The sequence below is a fragment of the Tachyglossus aculeatus genome, chromosome 9 (genome assembly GCF_015852505.1).
Source record: "Tachyglossus aculeatus isolate mTacAcu1 chromosome 9, mTacAcu1.pri, whole genome shotgun sequence".
In the NCBI taxonomy this organism is placed as follows: Eukaryota; Metazoa; Chordata; class Mammalia; order Monotremata; family Tachyglossidae; genus Tachyglossus; species Tachyglossus aculeatus.
In genome coordinates, this window is record NC_052074.1 from 37660974 (window position 1) to 37678818 (window position 17845).

General features: G+C 48.9%; 1 protein-coding gene across 1 annotated transcript in view; it reads right to left on the reverse strand.

Moving 5' to 3' along the window:
* Window positions 1-17845, reverse strand: part of LRP1B (LDL receptor related protein 1B) — a 564327-nt gene that overhangs the window by 220326 nt on the left and 326156 nt on the right. The window contains exons 24-27 of the mRNA XM_038750885.1: window positions 15902-16099; window positions 14667-14871; window positions 7789-7953; window positions 6813-7057 (exon numbers count right to left, since the gene is read on the reverse strand). Of these exons, the coding sequence (XP_038606813.1) occupies window positions 6813-7057; window positions 7789-7953; window positions 14667-14871; window positions 15902-16099 (813 nt within the window). The remainder of the gene's footprint in view (window positions 1-6812; window positions 7058-7788; window positions 7954-14666; window positions 14872-15901; window positions 16100-17845) is intronic.

A 17845-nucleotide genomic window follows, 5' to 3' on the forward strand; every position in this document is an offset into this window, starting at 1 on the left:
GCTGGCCCATACTCCTTTATTTTCAGCCTCTGTTCTGCAACTCCTCTCCCCTTTCCAAGCCAGCCTCTCCCTCCTCCAGTATAAAACCTTCTTACAGAGCCACCTCCTCAAGACAGGTTCCGTGATTAATGGTTCAAGCACCTCATCAGCCAGCCACCCCAGCACCTTATCTGGTCCTCATTTCCTTGGTCTCCTACTATAATAATAATTGTGGTATTATAAAGCACTTCCTATGTGCCAAGCATTGTACTAAGTGATGGGGTTGATACAAGCAAATCAGGTTAGAAATAGTCTCTATCCCAAGTGGGGCTCACATTCTCCATCCCCATTTAATAGACGAGATAACTGAGGTGCAGAGAAGTTGCCCAAGGTCACACAGCAGCCCCATGATCTTCTGATTACCAGGCCCATGCTCGATCCACTATGCCATGCTGTTGTCTTATTCCAGGCATGCGCAACCGTGTATAACTAGGATCTGTTTACATCCTCCGGCTCCACCGCTGATGGAAAGCTTCTGGAGGGGAGGGACAATTTCTTTTTCTTCCTCAAAAGGCTCCCCAAGGGTCTTACACTTTGCTAGGCCGAGTTAGGCCTGATCCAGGCAGGAGATCACAAACATGATAATGACGGTAACCCTGAAACGCTGCTACCCACTGAGCCCCATACACTGCCTGCTAGTCAGAGGGGACGGACCCAGGCCAGTCTACAAAAGGCACATTTTATTTTCCACCTAGAACAAATATCATCCATTTCCATCATCTACTGTTCATTGACCTGTTTAAATAGGTTGGAGATGAGCGAGGGGCCACATTTTTGTTTTCAGTCTTTGAGCGGGCAGGCACACTACCCACTGTATGCTCTTTAACTGGCACACAATCGATGGACTGCTACATAACCATCGGGCCCAGGGTTCCTCATCAGGATGGGAGAAATAAATTTCCACTGTAGGTGAAACACGGAAAGCACCGCAGTAGCACTGTTTGCCCCAGCTTTCCCGGCTCTGAAACAGACCTACTTCCAAACTCTCTGAGGCCCTCCAGCCTTATCCAGCCTGTGCTTTGCCACTGTGACCAACACAAACAAGGAGACACACTTCTCCCCGGTGACAGGATAAACTACCGGAATTAATCACAGAACAATTTATGTTTTCAAGGAAGCAAGCCCCTTTTTGTTCTCTATGGATGCCAAGATTTAAACCGTTTCCATGAGTGCCTTACAGGAAGAATAACACCGTGATTTGTGTAGAGCACTTTTATTGTTCTAAAGGGCTTTCACTTTGGTTCTTTCATTTCGTGCTCACAACAACTCTGTGAGGTACAGAGAGGCAGAAATTATTATCTCCACTTTAGAGATGAGGAAACTGAGGCTCAGAGAGATTAAATGAGTTGCCCGAAGCCTGTTCAAGGTCACACGGCATTCTAGTGGCAGAACTGGGGGTACAACTTGGGTCTTCTGAATCCCATCCTTGTGCTCTTTCCACTAGGCCACACTGTCATTTTCAGTGACTTGAACATGATAATAATGGCATTTATTAAGAGCCTACTATGTGCAAAGCACTGTTCTAAGCGCTGGGGAGGTTACAAGGTGATCAGGTTGGCCCACGTCGGGCTCACAGTCTTAATCCCCATTTTACAGATGAGGTAACTGAGGCACAGAGAAGTTAAGTGACTTGCCCAAAGTCACACAGCTGACAAATGGCAGAGCTGGGATTTGAACCCATGACCTCTGACTCCAAAGCCCGTGCTCTTTCCACTGAGCCACGATAGAGCACGGTCCTGGGAGTCAGAAGGTCATGAGTTCTAATCTCGGCTCCACCATTTGTCCGCTCTGTTATTTTGGGCAAGTCACTTCACTTCTCTGGGCCTCAGTTCCCTAATCTGTAAAATGGGGATTAAGACTATGTGCCCCACGTGGGACAGGGACTGCGTTCAACTTGATAACCTTGTATCTACTCCAGCACTCAGAACAGTGCTTGGCACATAGTAAGCGCTTAACGAGTACCATAATTATTATTAATGGCACTAAGGTGGGGAGCAGTGAGGCCTAATAGATAGAGCACAGGCTGGGAATCACAGGACCTGGGTTCTAATCCCAGGTCCACCATTTGTCTCCTGTGGGGACTCTGGACAAGTCGCTTACCTTTTCTGTGCATCAGTTACCTCACCTCTAAAATGGGGATTAAACTGTGAACCCATGTGGGACGTGGACTGTGTCCAAACTGCTTAGCCCCTATCTACCCCAGAGCTTAAAATAGTGCCTGGCACACAGAGGTCACTTAGCAAATACTATAAAAAAAATGGCAGTCCAACACAAAGGAGGCCTTTCCAAGCCCTAGACTTAAACCTTCTCAGACACCCAGCCCTGTTTGAGCCAGGGATGGTAGTTACTGTGGATCTACCCTTGGATACTGCTCTGCCCCAACAGAGCTTACATTCCAATGGAAGCTGACTAGATGCTAAATGAGTATCATTTCATGATGATTAATCATAATGATGGTAGTCATTTAGCATCTAGTCAATCTTCATTGGAGTGGAAGCTCCTTGTGGACAGAGATGTATCCTTCTATTGCACTTTCCCAAGAACTCAGGTAGCATACCACATCTTGTAGGTATCCAGTGAACTGCATTTCTGCTACTAATTCTTTGGAGATGACCTAAAATTAATGATAAGTGTGGTATTCGTTAAGGGCTTACTATATGCCAAGCACTGTATTAAGTGCTGGGGTAGATACAAGATAATAACCAGTTGTATATGGAGCTCATACCTATATTCCTCTAATCTAAAATGAAGTTTCAGTTCACTCTTCCATATGATACCACCTACAAGGTTATCCCCAACGTCTCTTGAAATGCACCTTATATGCCAACATGCTAGAAGCGTGTGTATTTTCTTTAATGATTTATCCTTTTAATAAGTATTCTTTAACAACCTACTCTTCATTTTATCACTCTGGAGCTGCAAATACCACCCTAAGTGAGACAGTCACTGCATCCTGTGATTCAGGAAATAGAGTATTTATAACAGAGTAGAGAATTTCAGCGCAAGGTGTCGATTCTTTGGACATGCTCATAGGAGGGTGGATGGCAAGATCATCTTCAAGGCCAGTACTTTAGCTGCTCTCCAAGTTCTCCTGTAAGACTTAAGCTTGTCCTCTAGACTGTAAGCTCATTGTGGACCAGGAATGTGTTTGTTTATTGTTGTATTGTACTCTCCCAAGTGCTTAGTACAGTGCTCTGCACACATTAAGTGCTCAATAAATACAACTGACTCACTGATTGACCAGGACTAGATTCTGCACACAGTAATAATGATGATAATAATAATTCTGATAATAATGGCATTTTTCAAGCATTTACTACATACAAAGAGACATACTAAAGGCTGTGGCAGAAATAAGACAATCAGGTCCCACTTGAGGCTCACAGTCTAAGTAGGAGGGAGAACAGGTATTGAATTTCCATTTTGCAGATGAGAGAAGGGGGGCACAGAGAAGTTGAGCAACCCATGGTCTCCAGCAGGCACATGGTCCAGCCGAGATTAGAAACCAAGTCCTCTGAGTCCCAGGCCTGTGCTCTTTCCACTAGACCACGCTACTTCAGGAGGTGACCACTACTGGTTTCACAAACAATAAGCACACAGTACAACGTTCAACTATGAAGAAGTGACCAGTACAGAGCTCTGCCCCAGTCAGCACCCAGTATGGTTCTCTGCACACAGTAGGCAACCAGTATAGTGTAGCAGGAGGCACCCAGTGCAGCCTTTGCACACACTAGGAGCCAGCCCAGCTCCCCGCACAGGGTAGAACTGGAGTAGTCTGGTCCCAGATGCTCGGTGAGAATCCTGGCTGTGAGATCTAGCATATCTAGAAGTGATTCCTGCAAGGACCATGGCCTGAATTTAGGAGGCTCGCTCCTCCAAGCCAGCCATTCTCCATCTCTAGGATTCTCCATATCCTTCGTTCCCAACTGACCAGGTGGTTACTTGGGCAGGGAGGCTGGGGAAGTGATGGCCTCAAACTTTGGAGCTCACCACAGGGAGGGGGGAAGGAGACAGGAGCTGGACAGTTCCCAGTCCTCTCCCCAATTCAAAACCTCCTTGAAAGCCACCTCCTCTAGGAGGCCTTCCATGATTGTTCCCCAGCCACAGGTCACATCCCTTCAAGCTGCCCTCTGCCCCTGAGGCAGGAGTCGGCCCTTCGTTCCAGTCACCCACACATTGGTTCCATCCCTCTTTGGCTTCAGCTCACTTTGGCTGGTCGCAGCTGTGGCCGTGACGGCCTTCCTACTCCACATGTATAGAGGTCAAATCTGGTCTGCCACTTTCCCTGCCTCTGGACTGCAACTCCTCAAGGGGTGAGGGGGCTGGAGTCTCCTGCTTTTAGTGTTTGCTTCCCCAGTGCCTTATGAGGAGGTCTGAGTGGGTTATGAAGGTGACAGGGGTGGCAGGTCCCTGTTTTATTTGACGGTGGTCACCTGGGCATTGGCTTCGCCGTCCAGCTTCTCTGACCTCAGTGTGCAATGGGGCCTAGTGGATTGAGCTTGGTCCTGGGAGTCAGAAGGACCTGAGTTCTCCTCTCAGCTCTATCACTTGTCTGCTGGGCACCCTTGGATGCCCTTCTCTGTGCCTCAGTTTCCTCATCAGTTCAATAGGGGTTAAGGCTGTGAGCCTCACATGGGACAGGGACAATGTCCAACCCGTTTAACTTGTATCTAATCCAGGGCTTAGTACAGTGCTTGGCACATAGTAAGCAATTAACAAATACCGCAATTATTATTATTATTATTGGGGACAAGGGGATGTGGGGATGGGAGGTTTCTTCTCTCTCTCAAGCGCAGGAGGGATCGGTGGGATCAATGCTCAAGTGCCAGTTCTCGTGGGGCTTGGTACCAACATGTTTGGCCAATATGCCTGCCCATGCATCTGCCCAAAACACCTTCAAAACATGCATGCCCACATGTCTTCCACATAGGCCTCAACTCTCAACATGCCTCCACAGCCCCACCAAAGCCCCCGACCCTGGGTTCCACCCCTCAGGAGGGAGGAATGTTTGAAAGGGCATCGCCAGCCTTTCCGAATGACAGCTGTCCGGGGCTCGGACCAGGCACGTGGACACGTCAGTGACTCACTTGTCCACATCCGGATGGTGGAAGCCCATGAAATGCCTCCCAAGGGAAGCAGAGAGCTGGAGCATTTTTAACCTTTAGCTCTATAATTTATGGAAAGATACTTTCCTAGTTACAGCACTGTATATAATGAATATTTTAACATATCCATTTATTCACCACCTCCAGATAATTATTCACAGGATAATAGGTTTTGCATTATTGTTCTTGTGTTCGCTGGGCACCTTTGTCATGGGCTCCATCGTCATTGTGTCCTTGGGGAAAACACGCTCTTTCGAGGTGTAAGAATTTCCCTTCACTGAAGCAGACAATGCAATGCTTGTTGCACATCTAATGACCATATCCTTTGCAGTATCAATCACATTCAGCTCATCACCTACCAAATAACAAGACCTAGATGCAGGAGAGAGACTTCCTCGTAGGCAGGGAATGTATGGCTTCCTGTTGCTATTCTCACCCAAACACTCAGTACAGAGCTTCACAACGAGCCTGTGCTCAACAAAACCCAAGGCACTACATTGTAATCCATAATCTATAAACAATCAACTAGATTGTAAACTCCTTGAGTGCAGGGATTCTGTTACCAGCCCTATTGTGATGTACTTACCCAAGTGCTTAGTATAGCACACTGCACACAGTATGCTTTCAGTAAACACCACTGATTAAAGACTACCAAGATGATATATGTTTTCAGAGATTAGTTGTCACCCACAGCCTCTTTCACCCTGTAGGGAGCCACTTTACAACTCTGGGTAGAAACCCAGAAAACCATCTTCTCCTTAAAGGTTACAATCATCCATAATTCATGTTTCTGAATGTTCAGGTAATGCCAACAAATAGGAAATTGCCTGTAGCCTGACTGGCTCAACGTAATAAGGTAACCCTCAAGCTTGTTTTTGCGACTGAAACCAAAACTTGTTTTCCATGTGCTCCTGAGCCAATGAGTTGTAATCTTATGGATTCCTCGGTCTAAGAGTGAGTTTATGCTTGGCCCCACTCTTCAGCTCTGCGGCCCAGGGCACAGACCCTTCCCCAACTAGGGGTGGGCACAGGGAGCTGTGCAACTGGAAACACCAGCAGGTCCAGAGGGGTTTGGACAGATAATAATAATAATAATTATGGTACTTGTTAAGAGCTTACCAGGTGCCAAGCACTGTTCTAAGCACTAACCCATGGATAAGCGTCCATGCTGGGTCACTGCAGGAGTCAGAGATGGAGAAGGGAGAGTCAGGGCTGCTAGATGGCCCGTGCTGGGTCACTGAGGGGGTCAGGGATGGAGAGGGAAGAGTCAGGGTTGTTAGATGGTCCAAGGTGGATCACTGGAAGAGAATCAGAGATGGAGAGGGGAGAGTTGGAGTGTCGAATGGCCCAGGCTGGTTCACTGGGGGAGATTTGGAGATGGAGAGGGGAGAGTCAGGGGTGTTGAAGAGTCCATACTGCATCACTGGGGAAGAGTCAGAGAGTGAGGAGGGTGCATCATGGGTGTTGGGTAATCAGTTCTGGGTCACTGGGGAGAGAGGAATGGAGTTGGGAGGGGCATGGACGGTCCATCCCTGGACTTGATGGTGGGTGTCCAGGAGGGCACAGGGTTCTCACATACCCAAAAGGAGCCAATGTCCTGGGTGGTCAGGCTGGAGGCCAAGCCAGCCCATAGGGCTGCCTGTGGATGGAGGCCTGGAAGCTACTCACCGGGGGGCTGGCGGCTCGGGTGGTAGATCTGGAGGTCAAAGGGCTGGGCGCTGGTTTTCTGGATCACACTGACGTTCTGCCCCGTCCACTTGTTGGCTTTGGACAGGGTGTTGGTCCTCCAGTCCGTCCAGTAGACCTCACTCCCAAACACGGACACGGCAAAGGGATGAGAAAGGTACTCGTGCCCACGGATGATCTCCAACACACCCGACCCGTCGTAGAGAGCGGAGTAAATGGCGTCGGATCTGTGATGGGAGACAAGCGGGTCACAGGCCATTCCTCAGGGAGCGTTGTCTCAAAGGTGGCTAGAGAGACCTAATGCTCTATCTCTGAGGAACAGCACCAAGGTCACTTCCAACCTATCAGTCACTGAAGGATAACAGTAATATTGATAACAATCAGCTCATGACGATGTGACATCCAAAGAGTAAAGCAGCTGCCAACGCAGCCCGGGAGCCAGGAATACCTCTCTTCCCAGCTCTACCCCGACCTGCTGTGTGACCTTAAGCAAGCTCCTTAAGTGATCTGAGCCTCAATTTCCTCTTTCATCAAATGGAGATAAGACATCAGGGACTGTGTCCGATGATCTGATTATCCCGGCGCTACTCTAGCTCTTAGTGTACAATCAGAATTTAAGAAACACCATCACTACATTTACCCTATGGCTTCTCAGCCAATGATGGTGTTTTCCCAGAGCAGGCAAGACAGGGACAAGAAGCAGCCTACGTTCTTCAATATTACAAGGGTGAGTCATGCAGAAGACCGTGGTTTGATTCCCTGACATGGAGTGAAACAAGTTCCCCTCTAGGCTGCAAGCTTGTTGTGAACAGGGAATGTATCTACACACTCTGTTATACTGTACTCTCCCAAGTGCTTAGTGCAGAGCACTTAAAAAGTGCTCCATAAATAGATAAATAGTTAATTATTTAATAATTAATAAACTGATTTTTGATTGATGGATTGACAGTTTCCTTACCGGGCATCTGTCCAGATGATTCTTTTCTCAAAGTGGTCCACGGTCAACCCATTGGGCCAGGCCCCCGACTTCATGTCTTTGTAGATGGTCTTTCTCCCAGCGCCGCTCATGGAGGCGGATTCAATGCGTGGAAAGGTGGCGTCCCAGTCGGTCCAGAAGAGGAGTCTGAGGAGGGGAAAATGGAATATCATAATTATAACAATAACAATGTACCCAGCAATGGGGTAAACACACGGTAAACAGGTTGGACACAATCCCTGTCCTGTGTGAGGCTCACGGTCTAAATAGGAGGAAGTAGGATTAATCCCCATTTACAGGTAAGGTAGCTGAGGCCCAGAGAAGTGAAGTGACTTGCTCAAGGTCACACAGCAGACAAGTGGCAGAGCTGGGATTAGAACCCAGGTCCTCTGACTCCCAGGCCTGGGATCCTTCTGCTCAGGCCATGTTGCTTCTCCAAATTTCATCACGTCCCGAAGACATGATGGCGGGGGAGCAGAAGGTGGTCTTTCCACGAAAACCTAGACTGGAAGCCTAGAATACCAATTCCACCTAGACTCTAAGCTCCCTGTGGGCAGGGAACATGTCTACCAACTCTGTCGTACTCTCCCAGGCTCTTAGTTCAGTTTTCTGCACTAAGCGCTCAATAAACATCACTGATGAATGGGACTCACCCATCCATGAGCTTAGAAAGTCAGAGGCCATGCCAGATGCCCAGTGCTCAGCCTGTAGTAGGTGTTCAATCAATACCCATGATTGATTGGCTGTTTTATTCCACCACAGAGTGTGTTTTCAGCCCACATTTGAGCTGAAACACTGTTTGGGAAAAAGGCAGTCTTTCTTCAGCTGTGTAAGCCTCCCCAGATTCAGGGTACAGTGGTGTGTATATTGCAGTGGTGTCAGACGTGCAGACACACAGCCTCCCCCTCTAGACTGTGAGCGTGCTGTGGACAGGGATCGTGTCAGTACCTTTCATCTGAGGCCCTTAAGATTGGTTGATTTAATAATAATAAATAATAATAGTATTTGTTATGTTCTTAACTATGTGGCTGGCACGGTACTAAGCGCTGGGGTGGATACAAGCAGATCGGGTTGGACACAGTCCCTGTCCCAAGTGGGGCTCACAGTCTCAATCCCCATTTTACAGATGAGGGAACTGAGGACCAGAGACTTGACCAAGGTCACACAGCAGGCATCAGTAGCCTACCCAGCTCTTCCCTGAATACCACACTGGATTCTAACAAGTCAAAAGTTAAGCATTCAATAATACTGGGGTAAGCTTTACAGTGTGCAGAGCATTGTGCTAAGTGCCTGGAAGCATAGACTGCAAATTGAACCCATGGTCCCTGATCTCAAGGAACTGGTGCTCTAATGGGAAGTTAGGAGGAATTTCATTAGGAACTCATCACCCAATCCTCCTTTGCCAGAGTGCGCCCTTAAAAAATGGCGCCCAGGAGGGAGGAAACTGAGGCAGCACTTGCCAAAGAGATTAATCCTACAAAGTCAACCCTTGCTTTGAGGTCTGATTACTCTTCTCATGGCTCATCCATGACTTACCCAGGGCTCGCCCAGGGCTCTGGCTTCTCTTCCTCCACTCTGGCCCTTCTTTGAACTGTTTCTCTATTTGTCAGCTCCATTCAATAAAAGGGGAGGGAGGTAAAAGCCCAGTTTGTTCAATGCCTGCCATTGTTGCTCCCCAGAGGCAGCGTGGCTGTGAGAAGCAGCATGGCTTAGTGGAAAGAGCATGGGCTTGGGAGTCGGAGGTCGTGGGTTCTAATCCCGACTCCACTACTTGTCAGCTGTGTAGCTTTGGGCAAGTTGCTTCATTTCTCTGTGCCTCAGTTACTTCATCTGTAAAATGGGGATTAACAATGTGAGCCCCAGGTGGGACAATCTGATAACCTTGTATCTACCCCAGCACTTAGAACAGTGCTTGGCACACAGTAAGCGCTTATGAAATACTATTATTTATTATTATTATTATCATCTCTGTTGAAGGAGAGGAGGCCAGTGGCTAAGTGGAGATCAGATACAGTCCCTAGTGGCAGCAGGGGAGCGAATCCAGTGCTAGACGGGGAGTGAAGGAGGAAGAGGAGGAGGAGGAGGAAGGGGATCCAGGACTATCTACTTCTGGCCCTCAGGTGGATATTCAGTGTCCCCAGCTTTGGCCTTTGGGACCAGCATGTTTACTATTATTATTATTTGTATAATAATAGTAATTATGGTATTTGTTAAGCACTTACTAAGGTCCAGGCACTGTACTGAGCGCTGGGGTGGATAATAATAATAATAATAATGATGGTGTTTGTTAAGCATTTACTATGTGCAAAGCACTGTTCTAAGCACTGGGGGGATACAATGTGATCAGGTTGTCCCACATGGGGCTCACAGTCTTCATCCCCATTTTACATATGAGGTAACTGAGACCCAGAGAAGTTAAGCGACTTGCCCAAAGTCACACAGCTGACAAGTGGCGGAGCCAGGTTTTGAACCCATGACCTCTGACTCCAAAGCCCCATGCTCTTTCCACTGAGCCATGCTGCTTCTCATGCAGATACACAAATCGGGTTGGACACAGTCCCTCTCCGACGTGGGGCTCACGGTCTCGATCCCCATTTTCCAGATGAGGTAACTGAGGCACAGAGAAGTTCAGTGACTTTCCCAAGGTCACACAGCAGATAAGTGGCGGAGCTGGGATTAGAACCCATGACCTTCTGACTCCTAGGCCTGTGTTCTATCCACTGCGCCATGCGGTCCCCACAAAACTTCGCATCCATCCAGCACCTGTGCAATTTTGCAGAAGCTTCAGACTCGGTTGTTGGGATCAGCAGCTGAGCCCCAAAGACTGCTGATGGATAAGCAGATGGCAGAAATCTAGGGCAAGGAGCAGGGCTGAGGGTGCCACTGACTTAAGAACTCAGTGCTGGTGGTCGTGGTGGTGTTTAATGACATAGGCACCTGCTTCTGGGACCCCAGGACTGGCGGCAATTATCAGGGCTGGTTGTCACATGAGTGCCACCTTAATGGGGACAGATGCCATCAGGACACCTTCCACACCACAGGTGACCCCGCAGCTAACCGGGTTAGGGACCCCCTCCTCCTCCTGGACTCCAGAACACTGATGCATCACAACTGGGATCCCCGGGGGTCACAGAAAACTAGAATAGACCTGCATGCTGTAGCCCAGATAGGATTCAGGAGCCAGAGAAATCCCTCAGACTTCTTCTAGGCCCCACACTGCTCCCGTGACCCTGGACTTTGGTGACAATGCTGGAATATTCCCGCTGTGATGGCACTCCTTTTTTTTTAAAAAAAAAAAAAGATAGTATTTTTTAAGTTTTTACTCTGTGCTGTCCTTTGGGCTAAGCACTGTGGTGGATAAAGGAAAAGCAGATCGAACACAGCCTCTGTCCCTCTCTGGGCTCCTAGACTGAACACAAACCAGACGAGGGGTAATTCTTCCGAGTGACCAGTAAGTAGTGCAGGAAACAACCATGGGGATGTCTTTAGAATTTTGCAAAGTGGGGACACTAAAACTGGGGGAGGCCCAAATAATAATAATTATTATTATGGTACTTGTTGAGTGTTTATTTTTCTAAGCACTGGGGTAGATACAAGTTGAACAGGGTGGACACAGTCCCTGTCCCAAATGGACTCACACTCTTAGGGGGAGTGAAGGTGGGGGAAGAGGGAGGAAGAGAGGCAAGGGATCACAAATGAGGCCAAGAAAAGTGGTGCGGTCTACTGGAAAGAGCATAGGCCTGAGGGTCAGAGAACCTGGCCTCTATTTGTTAAGCACTTTCTATGTGCCAGGCACTGTATTAAGAGCCAAGATAGAATAAAGGTAATCATGTTCCACATGGGGCTCACAGTCTTAATCCCCATTTTTCAGATGAGGTAATAGGCCGAGCAAAGTGAAGCCCTACAGTGTACATACCTGTAATTTATTTATTTATATTAATGTCTGACTCCCAATCTAGACTGTAAGCTTGTTGTGTGAAGGGAATGTGTCTGCTTATTGTTATAGTGTACTCTCCCAAACACTTAGTACAGTGCTCTTCACTCAGTCAGTGCTCAAAAAATTCATTCATTCATTCAATCAATCATTTATTGAACGCTTACGGTGTGCAGAGCACTGTACTAAGCACTTGGAAAGTACAATTCGGGCAACAAATAGAAACAATCCCTACCCAACAACAGGCTCACATGAACGAGTGAACTTGGCCAAGGTCACACAGCAGACAAGTGTCAGAGCCGGAACCCAGATCCTCTGATTTCCAGGCCCAGGCTCTTTCCATTGAGCCACACTGCTTCTGAATGCTTGGCACATAGTAAGTGCTTAACAAATACCACAATTATGAAATACAGCTCTTGTACCTTTTATAGAGTGGATTTTGAGGCACATTTATTTGGATAAATTTCTAGACCGATAGTTCTCCTCTAGTTCCTTTATTGTGCTATCTCTCACTCCCACTGGACTCCTTCTAGGGCACCCAGGTGGCCTGGTCACAATCAGCCAAGCTGCCTGGACTGAGCCACTCTGGCCCACTGAGTCAACAGCCCCAGCATTCATCTGTCTCACCGTGGCAGATCTAAATGGGGTCAATGAGCCATAAACCACAGAATCTTTAAGGAGACCATTAGACAAAAGGCCATTACGGTTCGGGAAGGGCCATTATCATCCATCAGGTCTGCCTGCGGAAGGCCAAAATACACTATCGTGGCTCAAAATTAGGTCACTGATCTATAATCCCAAAGTCGTGGCCAACAGCTCCAGCCAAATAATGCTAGAAGCCGAGTCGGTTTCGGGTTTAAAGTGATCGTGTCGGGGGAACCGACCCTATTTGGAGGGCCAAGAGGGCCAGGTGTCTCAGAGTAGACACCAGAGCACAAGTTTCTAATCCAAGTTCTAAGCTGCACTTATCAATCAAAGCCCAGGGGGAACCCAGAAGAGTTTTGCCTGGTCAGAAATGGACAAAACCAAGCAGGGTTCAAGTTGAACTGCCCAGCTGCTCCTCAGTGGCCTAAAGTCATCGCCTTTGACAACATTTTTTTAAGTAGCTATTGGAGGACAACTGTAATAATAATAGTAACAACTGTGGCATTTGTTAAGCGCTTACTGGATGGCAGGCACTGTACTAAGCGCTGGGGTAGATACAAGTAAATTGGGGTGGACACAGCCCATGTCCCACATGAGGCTCACAGTCTCAATCCCCATTTTACAAATGAGGGAACTGAGGCCCAGAGAAGTGAAAAGACTCGCCCAAGGTCTCACAGCAGACAAGTGGCAGAACCGGGATTAGAACTCACAACTTTCTGGCTCCCAGGCCCATGCTCGATCCACTATGCCACGGAGCAAGGCACTGTACTGGGTGCTGAGGAATATGAGTAAATTCATCAATCACATTAATTGAGCAGAGCAATTGAGCAGAGCACGTACTAAGCGCTTGGGAGAGTACAATATAACACAGTTGGTAGACATGTCACCTGCCCCAAAAGACAAAAGCAAGGATGATATTTTCATGACTCCAAAGAGCTAGTTTCCCCAGTCTAGTGAATTATAGTAGTTCTATTTCAAATCTCCTAAAATTAACCTTATTAATCCTCAACCGTTCATCTCAAGAAAATTAAAATTTCATTCCCTCATGCTCTCTAAGGCAGTCCATTAAACTCCAGTTCTCAGAGATTTCCCCACTTCATCCAGAACCTCAAGGCAAAAAGACAGGCCCTTGCAGGTAGGATCTCCTGGTCTGGCAAGTTTCCCTCTTTATTTTTATCCTGCTAGAGTGAAAGTCCTTGAGAGCAAGGATCACATCTACTGATGCTACTGTACTATCCCAAGCACCTCAGTAAGGCGGTCTGTGCATAGGAGATGGTTGATAAATACCGATACCGATTATCATTCTTGTACATATAATAATTACCCTGAATGCTTAAGCATTTCCGTTACTTATAACGATGCCAGATTGCCAGTTTTCTTGGGGGAGCTTCCCACACCCCAGCCTTCATTAAGGGGAAAACCTTGCCACCTTGGAAAGAGAACTGCCATCCAGGAGCGCAATGTGCCCGAGGTTCACCTCGATGTTTGCCATTCTGAATGGAGCAATAGCTGCAGAAGCTCACGGAAGCCCATGGCCTGGGCCGAGCCAGCCCGGGGGCTGAGCCGGTCAAGGTGCTGATTGGGGTTTGGGACTCTCCCTGACTCACTTTAGGGATCATAGTGGGCAGGGGACCCCACAGGAAAATCTGCTGGCCGACCCCTCCCCACCAACACTGCACTTTCCCTGAATCTTGTCACTGCCCTCTTCATTCAGCTGGACCCAAGAATACCCAAACACCAAGCGTCTCGGGAAGGAAGGAGAAATGCAACAGCATCATCCCCACCAGACCCCCTCACACACATTTACACTAATGCACACACACACACACGTTTGTGCGCAATCACTTCCACAGATTCTGTCTCTCACACACACACATACACGCAACCTTCCCCCAATCAGTTATATTTATTGAGAATTTACTGTGCACAGCATTATACTACGTGCTTGGGAGAGTACAATAGAACACTACAATAGACACATTCCCTTCCCACAGTGAGCTTACAGTCTAGAGGGGGAGATAGACATGAATATAAATAAATAATTTTGTCATGGTCAGAGTCCCAGCAACCACTTGTCCATGTCTGACCACTTGACCAGGCAAGGGAAGTTTCTGTCCCAGAAAATGCTGGTGAGTATCGCTGGGTGGAGCATCTCACCTAGTGTACTGCCTGGTACCGCAGCCAATACACGAGGTTTGATGGGAAAAAACTTGCTCAGGGCTTGAGGCTGAGGCCTGACAAGAGGCCCTGGGGGGATCAGGATGGGTTGGTGTCCTCTTACCCGTATCGCGGGTCAAGGGCGATGGCTCGGGGGTGCTCCATGGCCCCGGCGATCAGCGTGGCTCTCAGGGTGCCGTCCAGCTTAGCCACTTCGATCTGGTCCAGGTTGCTGTCGATCCAGTAGACGTTTCCGGCGACCCAGTCGACGGTCAGGCCCTCGGGGGTGGCCAGGCCGTGTTCCACCACTACCTCAATGGCACCCACTCCTGGAAGGAAGGAGAAAAACTGGAGGGGGAGTGCCCAGCCCCAAGCTGGACACAACTGGCATCCATAATGAGGCCTGTCTGGCCCTCAGGGGCACACCCTTGTGCTACTGGGCTAGTTCCACTGTTCTGCTTTTCCCTCCGTCATCACTGGCCCACCAATCCAACCAATTCCACCACAGCACACTTTTTCACTGCACTTCCCGCCATTGCTGCCATAGCACCCCACTTCTCACTGGACTACCTGCTACCATTGCACACCCATCCCACCATAGCACAACTTCTCACTGGACTACCTGCCATCACTGCATGCCCATCCTACCTTAGTATCTTCTCTCTGCACCTATCTTTGGCTAGAGTGCTGCTGTTGGAGAGTTGGAGACAGTTAACCAACATCTCGGGCCTCTCTGGATACACACCGCGGAAGGATGTTGGGAGAAGCAGATGAGCACACATGGTGGGGGCCACGGCATGCGTGCCGGTGTGTGCATTTACTGGGTCATGGGAATCTTCTGGAATGTAAACCCCAAGGCCTGGGAGAACTGATCACTTCTGGGGGTCATCTCTGCAGGATTGTAGGAGCCCATATGGACCAAATGGCAGGCTTGAAAAATTCACTTGTGTCATCACTGCTCACAGTTAAAAGCTCTGTCATAGAGGTCACCTAGGGAGTGTTTACCCCTTGAGCTACCGGGGAGAATCCTGCACCCTTGGGGGACCAGGGAGAACAAGGTGCTCCCCCATAGGTCTGAACACAGTGCTCTGCACACAGTAAACACCAAATAAATTGTACTGATGGGTGGGCTGATTGATGGGGGCAGGGTCTTCCCCACCACCAGGTGCCCGGGGAGTAACGGTGTGTCTCTCCTGTCCCCCACTGCTCTCGTAATTTTCAGACTGCAACAGCATCCAAAAGGCAATGGGGCTGACCCAACGATATCTTGGCTGGGCTGAAGACCCTGATGCCCACGAAGCAGCCACCTCAATCTCGGGACACCATTCCTAGACCTCCAGCCGACCTGGGAGCCCTGACCTCCACTGTCCGAGAGCTGGCCACGGTAAATCCGGTCCTCCACCACATCGGTCCAGTAGAGCATGCTGCGGTTGAAGTGGAAGTCCAGGGCAATGGTGTTCCTCAGGCCAGGCACCAGCAGGCTGTAGTCCCCCTTGTGCAGGTCAATCCTGCGAATCTCGTGCCGGATGGAGAAGATGATGAAGGCCTCAAAGGGATCTGCAGCGACAGTCATTTCCGGCGGCCGCTTAGACGGAAATGCAAGTGTGTCACCGTACCCTCCTGGGAGGGGACCCCGGAGGTTATCGCAGATGGGAAGTCCCCCTGGAACATCTCCCCTCCAGGGAGGCCACTTGCTCTCGACTTACAATCAGGGGAGGGCCCAGCTTTGTGCTCCCCAAAATGTGGTTCACTTAGGCAGGGTGTTCAGGGATCTGGATGTTGACACCCCAGGGAACCAAAGGCAACCCTCAAAAGGAAACAGGTCAGCCCCAGGCAGTGGACATCGACCGGGGGTGAGTGTCCAGAACGATGCTGCCAGAAGCCGGGCCCATTTTATCAGAATCACCAGTGGGATGCCCGTCTCGGTTCTTTCCCCCTAGCTGGGAACTGTCTCCATGTGGCACTACACAGAAGCAGAGCTACAGCAGCTGCGACAACAGTGGACTCTGATGACATGTGACTGTGTTCAATCTTAACTCTGCAAGTGGCCTTTGCTCCTGGGGATGGGCCCTGCCGCCCAGGACAGAATGTGGGGTACAAGAGTCCCTCCTCTCCAGGGTCCCGGGCTTGGTGCCCGGTGGATGGCTGTGCCCTGGGGTGTCTGGGATCCAGCCTGTGTGAATCTGTGCCTGCACAATAGTTACCCAGTTGAAAAGGCCTGGAACGCTCTCCCTCTTCACATCCAACACACTCTCCCCATCTTCAAAGCCTAATCGATGGCACATCTCCTCCAAGAGACTTTCCCTGACTAGGCCCTCATTTCCTCTTGCTAATAATAATAATTATGGCATTTGTTAAGCACTTACTTTGTGCCAGGCACTATATTAAGCGCTAGGGTGGATACAAGCAAATTGATTTGGACACAGTTACCGATGAGGTAACTGAGGCACAGGGAAATGAAGTGACTTGCCCACAGCCACACAGCAGACAAGTGGTGGGGCCGGGATTAGAACCCATGACCTTCTAACTCCCAGGCCTGGGCTTAAGCCACTCTACACCATGCTCTTCTCCCACTCCCTCCTCCGTCGCCCTGAATTCCTCCCTTTTGAGAAGAGGCATGGCTTACTGGATAGAATATACGCTAGGAGTCAGAAGGACCTGGGTTCTAATTCCAGCTCTGCCACTCATCTGCTGTGTGGCCTTAGGCAAGTCACAACTTCTCTGTGCCTCAGTTCCCTCATCTGTAAAATGGGGGTTGAGACTCTGAAATCCCACATAGGACAGGGACTGCGTCCAGCCTGATTATCTTCTATCTAACCCAGTGCTTAGAACAGTGCTGGGCCCATAGTAAAAAGCACTTAAGTACCATAATTATGAAATATTATTAATCATTCTTTATTCATCCTCCCACCTCAGCCCCATGGCACTTATGTCCATATCAGTAATTTATTTATCTATAGTAATGTCTGTCTCCCCTTCTTAACCGTACGGTCACGGTGGTCCCACTGTTGGGTAGGGACCATCTCTATATGTTGCCAACTTGTACTTCCCAAGCGCTTAGTACAGTGTTCTGCACACAGTAAGTGCTCAATAAATACGACTGAATGAATGAATGAATGTATCTACAAACTCTGTTGTAGTGTACTCTCCCAAGAACTTAGTACAGCGCTATGCACACAGTAAGTACTCAATGAATACCACCGCTTGATTGATTACCCAGCACAGCGGAAAGCCCCCCACCCCTCCGCCTCCCCACCCTTGTGGGTCCGCTCATTAATGAGGCTCCGGAGACGACTGTCAGCA